Genomic DNA, 14,318 nt, shown 5'->3' on the forward strand with positions numbered 1-14,318 from the left:
GCACACAGGACGAGGACGAGCTCGAGTCTTGTCGCTTCTTTCCTCTGTCCTCAACCTGTGTGCGCTGTTCAGTCCTTCCATGCACCAACTCTCCGTACTTTTGAAGCATATTCTTAACTGCGTCATTTTTTTGTTATGCAGCAGACGTCTACCCACTTATGAAACTTGGGAAAAAAACCCACCTAGGCGCAAATGATGTCACGACACAAAAAGAGATGAGGAGACAACGGACAGGTGGTTTTTTTTCCCCAAGTTTCAAGATGGAAAACCAACTAGCCCGTCAACATGCCTTACTGGTCTACCCACTGGAGCCAGCAATTTCTGCTTGAACGAATGGCACAGGCGTGGTGCTTTCAAAGACACCGGATACACCACTGCCAGTGGAAGTGAACAGTAGTCATCAGCACCGTGCGTGCCGCACTTCACAACCTCTATTTGGAGGTGTGCTCCCATGTCAGCAGAGGGTGCAGGTGGCACTGCCACTGACCCAGGTAACAAAGGGCTACCTCTACATGCTGGCTACGTAGTTGAGGCAGTATCACTCCTAACCTACCTGCAGGGGAGAGCAATGCACAACTGTATTTTCGGCCTCTTTAGGACGACCCGTCTCCATAGGCAGGCATGCCTAGGTGTGTGACAGTTGCGATGGCAACTCTAGGGACAACTCACCATGCTGGTATGACGACACACACTGCGCATATTTCCGTGCAGCATCCGCCTTGTTATCAACCGGCACAGCGTAACACGGCTACACGCTGGACTTCGTTACCGATAAAACACAGCGCCACCGCTGCGTCGCCTGAGGCATGCTTCGCCGACGGTGGCTACAAAAACGGGCTGCCCGTCTGGCAAGGGCGGCTTTTTTTCTTGCGCTACCGAGACGAGCGTAGCGTTGGTGTGCTCGTTCGCTGTCACGGCTAACCGAATTAACAGTTGTTAAGTTTTTATGTTGGGATACATCCTTCAGCAGAAACGACATCCCACATCTGGTGACCCGGTCAACGACCAATAACCCATCGCCATGAACTAGCAAGAGCAACCGCTTCAGAAACGGCACGGCCAACTCAACACTTCCGTGCAGCAGCATCCCCCCTGCTCCGCCGAGGACGTCAAAACCCCGGCAGACGGCATCCCGCACGCTGCCCTGCACGACGTCTGGCGTGCCGCTGTCAAGCTACCGCGGATTTGGGCCGACTCGCCCGAGGTATGGTTCACCCAAGTCGAGGTCCAGTTCTCCCTAGCACACATTACGCAAGACCAGAGCCGCTGCGATAATGTCGTCGCCCACCTCGACGTCCGCTACGCCTACGATGTCAGGGATATAGTTGCCAACCCAGCAACGGCCAACCTTTAGGAACACCTCCTGACTGAACTCATCCGCCGCCTGTAGCTCTCGGAAGAGCAGAACGTGCGACAACTACTGTCCACAGAACTTGCCGAGCGCAAGCCTTCGCAGCTCCTCCGCCGCATGCGCGGTCTAGCGGGCAACATGGAAGTGCAGGACTCCTTACTGCAAGCACTTTGGCTTCAAAGACTTCCACCGCACGTCCAGGAAATTCTGCAGGCTCAGCTTACGCTACCTCTCGACCAACTTGCCGAGATCGCTGATGGCGTCATCGATGTCTCTTTTCCACTTTTGTCGCCCGTCGTCCAGGCTGTCGCCGCACCGCTGAACACCACGGAGCTTGCGCATCGCATCGACGATATCAAACCACAGCTCAGCTCCCTTCAACGACGCCTCGCTCGGCACTTGCCGACGCGCCACCCGCAAAGCCGTGACCGTAACACCACCCCGTCGCGGCAGTCTGGTGACGACAAACGGTGCTACTACCATCAACGCTTCGGGGACAGAGCACGACAATGTCGACCACCCTGCTCCGCTGGACGTCGGGGAAACGCCAACGACAACTCGTAGACACGGCTGCGAGCTGCCAACCTGAGGGCCGTCGCATCTTCGTCACCGACCAAATTACAAAGCAGCGGTTCCTTCCGACAGCTGTTCTGACATCTTCTGCTACCCACGAGCCCACATTGGAGGTACCACCCCTCCTACGTCTTTTGAGCTAAGCACGGAAAACCGGTCCGCAATGAAGACTTAGGGCTAGCTCCGCCTGCACGTCCATTTTAAAAAGCTACGCCGTGGCCTTTATTGGAATCTTGTCATCAGCGACATCATCTAGCCAGTCATCGGCTCAAACGGTTTGGCGCACTAGCCTCCTTCTGCACTACCGCCACGATTGTCTAATCGACGCGACAGTGGGACATTTTTCGCCAGGACAGCGAACGACTGCCCACCAGCCAAGCATCAAAGTACTCGGTGTTGAAAACCATTCATCGTACCACGCCATCCTCGCCGAATTGCCCGGTTTGACGCGCCTGTGCGGGTTGCCACGTGATGTGCAGCATACCACTGTGCACTACATCCGGACCACCCCAGGCCCCCAGGTTTTCTGCCGCGCCTGTCGCCTTGCCCTGGACCGCCATGCGCATAGCCGAAGCAGAGTTCGAAGCCGTGCTCCGTGAGGGAATCGCCTGCCGCTCCGACGGCCCATAGGCCTCGCCACTTCGCCTTGTCCCGAAGAAGACCGAAGGCTGGCGGCCTTGTGGGGACTGCCGCGCCGTCAACGCCCGCGCCATTCCGAACAGGTACCCCGTTCACCACATACAGGACTCCGCCCATCGCATTTATGGCTGCCACTATTTCTGCATGCTAGACTTGGTGAAGGCCTACACGCAGGTACCCATCAACACGGACGACATCCCGGAAACCGCAATCATTACCCCTTTCGGCTAGTTCGAGTTTTCCTTCATGACCTGAATACATTTGTCTCTGCTGAGCACTGTTTCAACAGGTTGCCTTTTGAGCCTAATAAGATGTCGCCTAAAACGAGGGATATCCTTGAAGCTGTACACGCACTCCCTCTCTTTAAGATGTCCCAGCTTCAAGCTGTCTGCTCCTATATCACCAACCAGCTCGGCCCCAATACGTGCTTGGCACTCGAGTTATGTTTGTTCCTCCACTGCCCATAAGCGGTTTATTACGTCATAGCTTAATAAATCGTGATTAAAGATAACACCTAACACGTATTCCTTTAACACGCCATAAGCTGCAGTATGCTTAGATTACCTTGAGCCCCTTCAGCAGAAACAACATTGACACACAAGAGAAAATTCAGGGCTGGGCCCTTTGGCGCTTTTAGCGCTATGAGAGTGAGCTCGCACTGATAACATATCAGTTGTTATATGTAATGAAATTCAAGTCTTATGATCCAGATGCAAGTTTCTACACGTAACGTTTGGATAAGGCCATGAACTATAATTTGACACCGGCCCACGTTTAACAGCGCTCGCAAGCCGGATGCGGTACACGCATTCGCTTCTTTTAATTTTTTCTTGGCCAGGATATACTTCGACCTTTTTTTCTCGAATATAAATATTAGAACCGAAGTTATCCGATGAGCCCGCTCAATCGTCAAGTACGAAGCAAGAAATAATAAGTAGCAGAATTGACAGGCTGGTCAGATTGTATATTTACTCTACAGTTTGTTCTTGCATTTCCTGCTGCAAAAATTAATGAACCTTCATTGAATATGCTGTTCACTGCCGTAATTCGTCGAGTACCGAGGGCCTTTCAATCAGCGCCGAAACAACGCGTTCAAAGACACCACACAAAACGTGCCTACTTATCCGTCTCTTTGACAACATATTCCGGCCACTTGGCCTGCTCTTCTGCACCACAATATTGAGGTTCAAATGCGCAGCGCGCGGAAATGCGTTGTGCGGTCGGCACACGGTCAGTAACCGCAGATGAATGCTTCAAAGGTTATACTGTGCAAACGTTGCGATGAGTTTTTTTAAATGTAAACTGACATTACATGCCGCGTTAACATGAACACTGTGGGCAAGGTATCATAAGGCTCAGATCTTCAGTCCATGGTTGCAGTCCGGCGCACAATGCGCCGAGTTATCAACGGTGGCTCAACTTGAGCTGAAATACCACAGACATTTTATCTACACGGCTAGAAATGAGACGACGAGTAACTGGAGTAAAGAAATCAGCGTTATATGCGTTGCAGTCCTGCTATATAAAAATGCAAAAAACGGTACACGTGCTGAAGTTAAAAAAATACTCGCCTTTCTGTAGCACCTCCAATAAAGTACCAATATTCTGTGAGTCATAGCAGAGGCCATTCCCACTTTGCCTACCAAGCTACCTACGGTGCCTCTCACTGAAAGCTTTTAGTGATCCGCTGATTAGGCAGTTCCTTTCACATTAATGCCGCCTGTAAATGTACCGATGAAGCCAGAAATGAACGCGGCCAAGTTGTCTCTGCAGGTTCATCAGTGATGACAGAAATGCTTCAGCAATGAGAAGCCACAAGCTGGGTGATTAATGAAGGATCGTATAGTAGACAGCCCATTCCTTAGTTCCAAGTGGCGACTTTTCATGCTGCGGCACTCAATTTATCGCAAACTGAACTATTTGCACTCTTTCAGCAGCACGTTGTTCCAGTCAATGTAGCATAAGGAACGCCACCTGTGAAGCCGGCAAAAAGGCTGTCACAAAACTTCACTCTCACTAGTATGCGTTACATCAGTTCAACTCGAGAAAATGTGATATATTTTATGCCCTACTGCTTTGCTCCAAGATACGGCCTAAAACTAGCCTCCAATCGAAGCACATTTTCCGTCCTCAAGGGGATCACAATGAAAAATTTCACAAATTCCTTACATAAGGCACGAAGGAGAATGGTCGCATATAGCACAGGATGCGGCACCAATAAGAGGGCATCGTGAATGAAAACCGGAAGAGCAAACGGGGGAAGTCAACTGGTCATTCGAAAAAGGGGCACTTTTTGGTCGGGTTCATGTCTGAGCCCACGGGGCACCGGAAGGTTTTGGCGAAGGGAGCAAAGTTGGCCATCGCCTTGTTGCAGTCCCCGCCGTAGAGGTTATCAGCGTCCGTCTTGGCGCAGCTGAAGAGGCAGGCGGTGATGAAGAACACCTTCTCCTCAGTCAGCTCCTGCGACACGAGAGGGAACCCCCAAAACTTTGCGAATACATTCTGCTGCAAGAGAGTGTCTGGGGGGACCTACGAGGCTATTGAAACAAAAACCAAATTAATGACCGAGGATGTTTACAACATTCGATTCACTGCGAAAGCACGGGCAAAGAGTGTTCGACTGATATTACATGCATGAATGATTGAACTGAGGTACACACATGATGACAGATTCAATCTGGTGTTCTTTTTTAGCGAACATGGAAAAGTTGATTTTCTTCGTGCCAGAACCTCAGTGCTAAGTAGAAGACAACGATGAGCGCGCAGTGCCCCAGGTCAAAATGCTCGTGCTGGGCACATGCAAGCAAGAGATGATTTTGCTATGCTTTGGACATCCGGATTAGCGCTTTCGACTGCAAAAGGCAAAGGACCGAAGCAGTGGGCTGCATAGAGTGGTTGTATCCTGTGTTCTCTTTGTCTACTGCTTTTTTTGTTGATTTATTATCTTATGATCTGGCCTATGATGTACCCTCCTAAGCTAGCTGAAGGCTGAATATTCATTGCACGAAAGTTTAGCATTTTCCTGTTTTTTGGTGTTTGTTTGGTGTGGCGCTGACCTCATATTTAGAACGCACGGTTCCAATTGCTCAGATCTCTAAGCCTTCAGCGCCAGTTTTTGCAAACGTGAAAAAGTAGGTAGCTTAAGAGCGTGGTCACAACTATTGCGAGGCTGAAGTGCGGACAGCCTGCTATTGACCAGCTATGTCGCCACTTTGCAATAATTACAGCTATCACGACACTTTACAATAATTATTTCCAGGAAATGGGAAAGATGTGCAAACAAGAGTTGAACGTGCTATTAAAAGCCACACATACACAGTCAGCAGAACTGATGAGATGGCTTGGGGGTACGGGGCTGTTAGGATACACACGTGAAGGAAGCCAGGAGTCGCTGAAAGCAAGGACAGCATGTTTCCTTCTTCACTTCAAGCCCAAACGTACTTACACAAGTTATTTCTTACCGACAAGCCCGAAAGGCAAATAAAGTGAAGCGATACTATACTAATTTCTCTTGTTTCGTTCCATACACACTCAAAAGAAACTACAGAGAATGTTTACTACATTCAAATAGGAGCGAAAGGACCCATTTGTGCTACGTAGAAGACGACAGTGAGCAGGCAGTGCCGTGGGACGGTGGAGATGAAAGTTATGAAGACAACGCTCTCTAATGCACAGCGCGAGAGTGTGGTGCAGTTCAACACGCGGCGTGTTGGCTGAGGCGATAGCCTAGTGGTCTCACTCAGCGGCCCTTGAAGATCTGTTCACGCAGCCACGGGTTCGACTCACAGTCATGGATATTTATTCAATTTCTTTTTCTCTTTTCCTTGCTTTGACCTCTAACTCAGCTGAAGGTCCCCAAGCAGCACATGACACTGCTCCAATGTAGGAATTGAGTTGGCAAACTACGGTCCTATGAAGGCCCCGCGTTGCCAATGTTCTCCCCGCCTTGGCACAGCCATTTTCAAACCTTGGCAGTATTGGACCAGTTTCTCGGGCGTTTTCCCCGCCTTGGCTCAGCCATTTTTAGAAGTTGGCAGTATTGGACCAGTTTCTCGGGCGTTTTCCCTGTCTTGGCTCAGGCATTTTTAGAAGTTGGCAGTATTGGACCAGTTTCTCGGGTGTTTTTCCTGCCTTGGCTCAGGCATTTTGAGAAGTTGGCAGTATTGGACCAGTTCCCAGGTGTTTTCCCTGCCTTGGCGCAGCCATTTTTAGAAGTTGGCATTATTGGACCAGTTTCTCGGGCGTTTTCCCTGTCTTGGTTCAGCCATTTTTAGAAGTTGGCAGTTTTGGACCAGTTTCTCGGGCGTTTTCCCTGCCTGGGCTAAGGCATTTTTAGAAGTTGGCAGTACTGGACCAGTAATTCGGCCTTATTCCCCGCCTTGGCTAAGCCATTTCTGGAAGTTGGCAGTATTGGACCAGTGATCGGACGTTTTCCCTGCGTTGGCTCAGCCATATTTCGAAGCTGGCAGTATTGGACCAGACTCGAATGTTTCCCCTGCATTCACTTTACCATATTTCGAAGTTGGCAGTATCTCACCAGTTCTACAATCTCTTCCTAATAGGCTGCTCGACTTCTTGTCGTAGGCAGCGCGACGCTGCCTACGACATTGAGAGCAGTCTAGGAGCGGGAAAAAGGGTGGGTTAGATAAACAAAAATAAGTCTTCATCCCCGTTCTCAAGTCGCGAATCTATTTTGAAAAGCTTTTTCTGAAATATGGAGATTAATGGGGCATTAGCCCTCCTGTAGTTTGAAGAAGAATTAGTTGGGCGAGAACGAAGGCTATCTAAGAAGAGCTCCGCATTTAGATAAATACCGCAGTAGCGCATCGTAATTCCCAGTGGCGGGGCTAGTTGGTGATGCATTTTCTTTTTCCGAAATTTCCTCGCGGAGGGGAGACGCCATGCTCGCATGTAAGCATACGGCACGCGGAAGTAGAGGGAGGGGGGGGGGCAGCCGGTCACAACTTGAGCATGGTCTGCTTTGTTTTCCTTCCGAGAGGGCATTGTGTAGGCGCCCAGGGCGGAAGAAGGGGCCCCGAAACTGGGGTGCCTCGATGTGCGGGAGGGGAGAGCGGAGAGAAGCGCACGCACATCTAGGCGCCCTACGAGCACCTGTTTCTATTCACCCCAGCACACGACTTGCACTTGCTGATCTGCGCCCTGCCTGTGGGATTAGTGCATTTTCCTGGCGCATTTTCCCTGTTTACATGAGTGGGATGCACGAGAAAGCTGACATGATGCGCTGCTCTCGCGTTCATGTAAACGGAGATTATGAGCCGTCCTAGTGTTATGCGCTTTTCTTACAGTTGCACTGTAAAAACTAGCCGTCACTTTGACGGCCAACCTTTGGTCAATTTTGACGGGTCCTCGGGGTATTCCGAAAAGACTGTTCCTTCGGCGTGAATCAGGGGGAGAGGGCATAGCAACGAGGAGCGCAAAAAAACAAAATTCTCGGCCTTCTGATTAGCTCTTCCTCGCAAACGTCATACGACCGATGACCTATCGCGATGCGGTCTCGTTTGGCGTCGCGCGGACTCTGTGCGAAGCATTTTTGGCCTTCTCCTCGTGCGTTGTTGGCGTGGTCAGTGTGCGCGGGCCTTGTTTTTTTTCGCGTTCAGCGCGCCATTTTTTTTCGCAGTGGTCAGAAGACGGCGAGGCTTGGATTCATGGAAGCGGCTGCTGTCTCAAACCAAGTGCGCCTGATTACGGTAGGTGTACTGCATGTTTACTGCATTTGCTTACATTTTCCTTTCGGCACGCGGTGTACGACACAAGCGCGGAGAGTCTCGTTCGAGCCGTCGTGGCGTGTACACCGCGGCGGCCGGCGTACGTTTTTCGCCTCAAGCCCGTCGTGGATTCGTCTAGCGCTGTGCTCGCCCGCGTTCCCACACAAGGGTTACAATCTCTGCAAACTTTCTTCTGTGCGTTCCCTGTCAGCCCGCTCCTTCCTAACGCGAGAGGTGGCCTTGTATGCTTCTACACACAGGTGAAGGGAACACGCGAGCCCGTTGCGATGCGAGCCGATCGCGCGCTTGTGGCTGTTGTAGGCAACGTGCTGTCGTGCGTTGGCACGGTCTGCTTACTTAGACTGCTGGTCGCGCGGCTAGTAAGATGTGGTGTGACATCTATCACCACATAGTGCTCCTTCGGTGCGTATTCGGCTTTCGAATTAAATCGGCCTCACTGTTTTTAGAACTCTTACTGTTCCAAAAATATAGTTTGCACGCATCGTCTTGCTCAAGACGTGGCCTGCCTCCAGTTTTTAGAACAGCCGCAGGGGCTCGATCGCCCCGCATCGCGATGATCCTGTAGTAGGTGCGTTCGGCTTTCCCTACGTTTTTTGCGGGGACATCTCGAGCGCGCCTGTACCGTTTATGTGCGCGCTCTGCCGCGCCTATTTAATCTGTCCGGAACTGTCCTGCAGCTCTTCGGCCGGCTGTACTCGCCCCGGCTCCTAACGCTGCAGCCGTGCGGGGCGGCGGCGGTCGGCCCGCTGGTTGTTGTATGTCCCTACTGCATTGGCCGTGGTTTGACGTGATGACTCAGAGGTCCGATGTGCCTGCAGCAAGCTGTGGTAGCTTGGTGCAAGCGGGCCCGGATTTTCTAGAACGAGCACCTTGCTAGGAATACATATTCGAAAGCAAAAGATCAGGCCAGACCGAGAGCCTTCGCTGCCGAGTATAATCTCTGATGTCTTTCCTATGGCACCAAGCTTGCCGTATGCGTAGTCTGTGTTTGTCTTGAAATTACACAACAAAACCTTTGACTCAATAGTATTACGTGCCAGTAATTTTGTTCCCATGCCGGCTCAGGTGTGCGCGACATCCACCTACTTGCCCTTGCAGTCGACAGAGAGGAGTGGACAAGTCTGGACAAGCTAGTGGGACTCCTTCTTGGAGCCTTTCTTGGTTTCAACGTCTGTGATCCACCCGGCTGCCCACTCACTATGGAACATTTGCAGAGGTAAATGAGTGGGAAATAATTAGAAGGACCTTTTCTATAAAGGTTGGGATTTCAGGACCAGTAAAAATTTATTCAATTAATATGCGTGACTTAAAATCGAGTACTGCTTCGAACAAAGAAGCTTATATGACCTCTGGTCAGCTTCCTTCGCTTTGTGGGTTCTTATAGGGTGCTGCAATACAAGGTGCAGAACTGAAATCTTTTCTTTCAGGGATTTATGGTTTATGCACTAGTGAGTAATCTCATAACTTGGCAGCCCTTAGCACAGCAAGCTGGCACTATTCATATCGTGCATCATCCCTTACAGCTTGAAACTTGGAAAAACCCACGTAGGCGCAAATGATTTCACGACACAAAAAAGAGACGAGGAGACAACGGACAGGCGCCAACTTCCAACTATTTTTTGCTCGAAAAAAAAAAGACATACATTTATAGTCTCAGGTAATGCCCACATTTACACACCACGTGCCTTATCGCAGCCCTGACTTATCGCCTAGCACGAACATTATTGCTCAGAAAATCGTACTCCGCCGCATACAACCTAACTGAAGTGTCACTCACGCACAAGGCTGCCTTTTTCTTTATGTGGAAGGCTTCCAATAAAAGCCTCGCCTGCTTGAAATTGCTTTTGCCCAGAATCCTCGCCTTTTCCAGTCGAGGTGCACACTTGCACGTGTTAACGTGGCTCACCAAAGTGGCTTATTTGTCTTTATTATTCACTACCTTTTTGTCATGTTCCCCGGTATCTCGTACACCACTCCTTCCATGCAGCGTATAAAGGTGCGCTGATGTTTTATGCTGCACCCAGGGCGCTCAGTGCCACAAATCCGGGGTTTAAGTTTGCTCAACTTGTTTGGGGCTGAAGAAACAAGCGGTACCTTGTGCCTGTTAGCCACCTTCTTCAAATTGTGTGACACTTTCTGCACATAAGGCATGACTTCAGGTTTTACCGCAGGGGCCCTTTCTTCAAGATTCTTTGGACTGGTGCAGCGTTTTGTTTTTTGGAGGAGGGTTTCAGCGACAGCAGTCAGCACAACCGAGGGGAAGCCAGCAGCCAAAAGGCGTCCAATCTGATTTCTTAAGCTATCGTGCATTTGGTGCGGACAGGACTTCGAAAGCGAGGACTCAAATCATAATGAGGCGATGGTGCTTAACAATTTTTGAATGCGCCGTATTGAAGGGCAGCGGTTCCTTGCTAGTACTAGGAAAATAACCCCAACATAAATGGTCCTCCCGGAACGCCAAGCTTAGGTCTAAAAATTGTAGTTTCCTCTCCCTTGGGAGCTCATGCGTAAAAACTAGGACACGCCCTTTGAGGTTAAAAACACTTAAAATCCTGGACACATTAGCTTCAAAAAAATTGTCAAAACCAGTGGATAAAAGGATAAGAAAATCGACAACATATCTAAAAATTTTAAAAACAGGTCCTCCTACCAATAATTGTGCAAGTTCCTTGTCCAAAGCAGCTAAAAAAATTTCACATAAAATAGGGGCGACACAGGAACCTATACATATGCCTTTTCTCTGTAAGTAGGGTTGCTCATTAAAAACGATAAAAGTGACCTTAAGATATTGCTCCAATAAATTCAAAAAATTTTCCACAGACATACCAGCAGCATCCCGGAAAGCCATTTCCCCTGTGCATTCAATACACGAAAGAACAGAAGCCAGTAGCTCAGCATGTGGGTCGGAATAAAACAAATCCTCTATGTCTACAGAAAAGGCAGATCGAATTTTTGGATGCGTTTCAAAACAATGAACTACATCTATGGAGTTCTTTACCCGAAAAGGGTCGTCCAGTTTAAGAGAGTTAAGCTTGCTTGTCAAGAAACGGCTAACATTATGCTGCCACGAACCATTTTCGCTCACTATAGTGCGGAACGGAATATCAGGTTTGTGGGTTTTAGCAGTAAAGAATACGGAAAGACAGTTCCGTTTGCTTTTCGCTATATCACTAGCGAGCTTCGGAAGATGGAGGTCCTTATAAAAGTTAATGAACCTGGCTTTAACTCTCACTGCTGCTTTTTTAATGGCTATAAAATTCTTGTCTACCGCTTGCAATGCTTTTTCATTGTAAAGTCCTTTTTTCATGACCACAAACCTGTCATCTTTGTCTGACTGAAGGAGACACAGCTCATTCCTATTAAAAAAAGAGGAAACATGACTGACATCACGTTCCAGTCGACTGGTTACAGCCGTCTTAACAGACTTTTTGAGGCAGTCCACTCCTTCCAACAAACACCGTTCTTGGATTTCTCCTTTTGCTTTCGAAGCAATGTTCCTGTTTGTGGCGAGCAGTTCATGGGCAGGCACATCCGGTTGAATACCGTACTTTGGTCCTCTCTCAAGCACATCTCACAAACTGTCAGGGACATCTGCATCCCCTAACACCACCACGCGGCTCGTGCTGTTGTCCTTTTTCGTGTTAACATCACCGAGCAGACCTTTTAGAACCTGCCTCCACTTGTCATCTGGGCAGCTTGCCGCTTGAAGAAAGCGTAGTTCTTCCCTGCAAGCCTCTCTGGAAACTCACTGCGGGAGATGACTGTAGCCAGTTGTGAAAAAAACAAACCTGGCGCCACAGTTCAGATCTAAGTATCTTGCCTATCCGCTTAACGTGTCCCCAAGAAGGCTTCACAGCACCAAATAGTAGACTTATATAGTGCGGAATAGTTCCTTTCCGAAGGCAGAAGTGTCTGTGTCTACTCTCCATGCTACGCGCCAGCTTTTGGTGTGCTCCATTGTGAATGCCACGTGCCAAGCAAGACGCTACGCCTTCTGCCTTCGGAAAGGAACTATTCCGCACGATGCGCAACACGTGCACAGTGTTCCGCAACACGTGCAAGTGTGCACCTTGACTGGAAAAGGCGAGGATTGTGGGCAAAAGCAAATTCAAGCAGGCGAGGCTTTTATTGGAAGCCTTTCACAAAAAAAAGGCAGCCTTGTGCGTGAGTGACACTTCAGTTAGGTTGTATGCAGCGTAGTACGATTTTCTGAGCAATAATGTTCGTGCTAGGCGATAAGTCAGGGCTGCGATAAGGCACGTGGTGTGTAAATGTGGGCGGTGCCTGAGACTATAAATGTATGTGTTTTTTTTTTCGAGCAAGAAATAGTTGGAAGTTGGCGCCTGTCCGTTGTCTCCTCGTCTCTTTTTTGTGTCGTGGAATCATTTGCGCCTAGGTGGGTTTTTCCCAAGTTTCAAGATGGAAAACCAACTAGCTCGTCAACATGCCTTACATCGCTTACAGCGTTTACCAAATTGGTTACATGTTATTCAGTGTTCTAGCAAAAAAAAACAGCTAAAACTGAGACACAGGTCGATGAGACGGTACTCACACTACCGCCGAACTTACAGCTGATTTATTTTTGCAAGCGCATATGCAAATGAAACAAGCCGAGTCATCATTCCATTCCCGATAAAAAGCGCCACACTTTTTCTGTGATAAGGACAGAGAACCACTTATTCTTTTTTATAATTTGTTAGAAGTGTTTCAAGCAGTTCTTGCTCATGCCTGGACTTGCCCCTGCTAATAATGTTTGTACCACTTATTCTTTTTTATAATGTGTTAGAAGAGTTTCAAGCAGTTCTTGCTCATGGCTGACTTACCCCTGCAAATAATGTTATTGCTGTGAAACAGAGGCTGGCATCTGCTACAGTCTTTCACATACAAAGCAAGGTTGCTACAGGTGCCTGCTTGCAACTTCTTGCCATGTTATCTGCGACGTTCATTCAGGCATTGCCGAGTCTGCCTGATGTATAATTTCCCACTGGACATATGGATTTAGCACACAACCCTCATTACACACACTGTGAACTCCAAATAGTGGTTGCTCTTGCAGGCTGAAAACACAAACTGGATACCAAAATTTTCGGACACTCTTTCAACCCATGGGAAATTTTATGGAAGTATGGGACAAGAAACACTGAGGTGATCCTGTTCTTCCATAAAATTTCCCATGGGTTGAAAAGAGCGTCCGAAAAATTTGGTATCAACATGGTGTTTTCAGCCCCTCATGAACTATCTGGTCTTTTCACCCGCATCTCTGGCTGTGCAGAGAACAAGCATGCAAGACCAACCACCAAACGAGGTTCACAAAGTGTGTGGTGGGAGTTGTGTATTCAACGCCATGTGCTGTGGGAAAGTATACATCGAGCAGGCTGGGCAATGCCTGAATGAATGCCTCAGGAAAGAAATTGCGTGTGAGCACAGGGAGCAACCTAGCGTTGCATGTGAGGGACTGTAGCAAATGTTTGCCACTGTTTCACCGCACGAGCATTACTAGCAGACGGAAGTCCTTGCACGAGCATTACTAGCAGACGGAAGTTCTTGCACGAGCGAGGACTGGTTGAAGCATTTTTAATCAAAAAGAATGAGCAATCCTGCGTAAGCGAGCCATCTATCCTTAGAATAGTGAAAGACTGCTGTTTTTTGCCTGGGATGGAAAGATGATTGAACTTGATTTTTTCATTTTCATGGGCTCTTGAGCGAGAAAATGGCTTCAAGTACGTGGATGAGCCAAAAATGAATCATTTGTAGGTTTTGCCAAAAGTGTGTGACTTCTTCTGGTCCTGTGTCATGGTTTTCAGGACATTGCAGAAAACACCATGTATAATTGTTTATGTAATTCAAAATATCTTTGGTCATCTATGATGCTCACTTAGACTTGAAGCAAGTAATGCGTAACCCTATTAGTACATGTGTTGCACACCTTGTGATGGTCACAAGTGCTTCCTTCAGAACGATGCATTGATCTGCCAGAGTGGTCCAGTTGAAAGGAATGCTTCTGATAC

The 14,318-nt window shown here is 48.7% G+C and overlaps 1 protein-coding gene and 1 pseudogene across 1 annotated transcript in view; one reads left to right on the forward strand and one right to left on the reverse strand.

The window, feature by feature from the left end:
• Window positions 1-946: 946 nt before the first annotated feature.
• On the forward strand, window positions 947-1,915 carry LOC149327614 (uncharacterized; annotated as a pseudogene).
• A 2,768-nt stretch (window positions 1,916-4,683) lies between these two features.
• LOC149327615 (endothelin-converting enzyme 1-like) overlaps window positions 4,684-14,318 on the reverse strand; it is a 58,301-nt gene continuing 48,666 nt past the window's right edge. The window contains exon 4 of the mRNA XM_089563141.1: window positions 4,684-5,023. Within this exon, the coding sequence (XP_089419267.1) occupies window positions 4,835-5,023 (189 nt within the window). The 3' untranslated portion in view covers window positions 4,684-4,834. The remainder of the gene's footprint in view (window positions 5,024-14,318) is intronic.

This window comes from Amblyomma mixtum, chromosome 10, assembly GCF_055824585.1.
Source record: "Amblyomma mixtum isolate Tamu chromosome 10, ASM5582458v1, whole genome shotgun sequence".
Taxonomy (NCBI): domain Eukaryota; kingdom Metazoa; phylum Arthropoda; class Arachnida; order Ixodida; family Ixodidae; genus Amblyomma; species Amblyomma mixtum.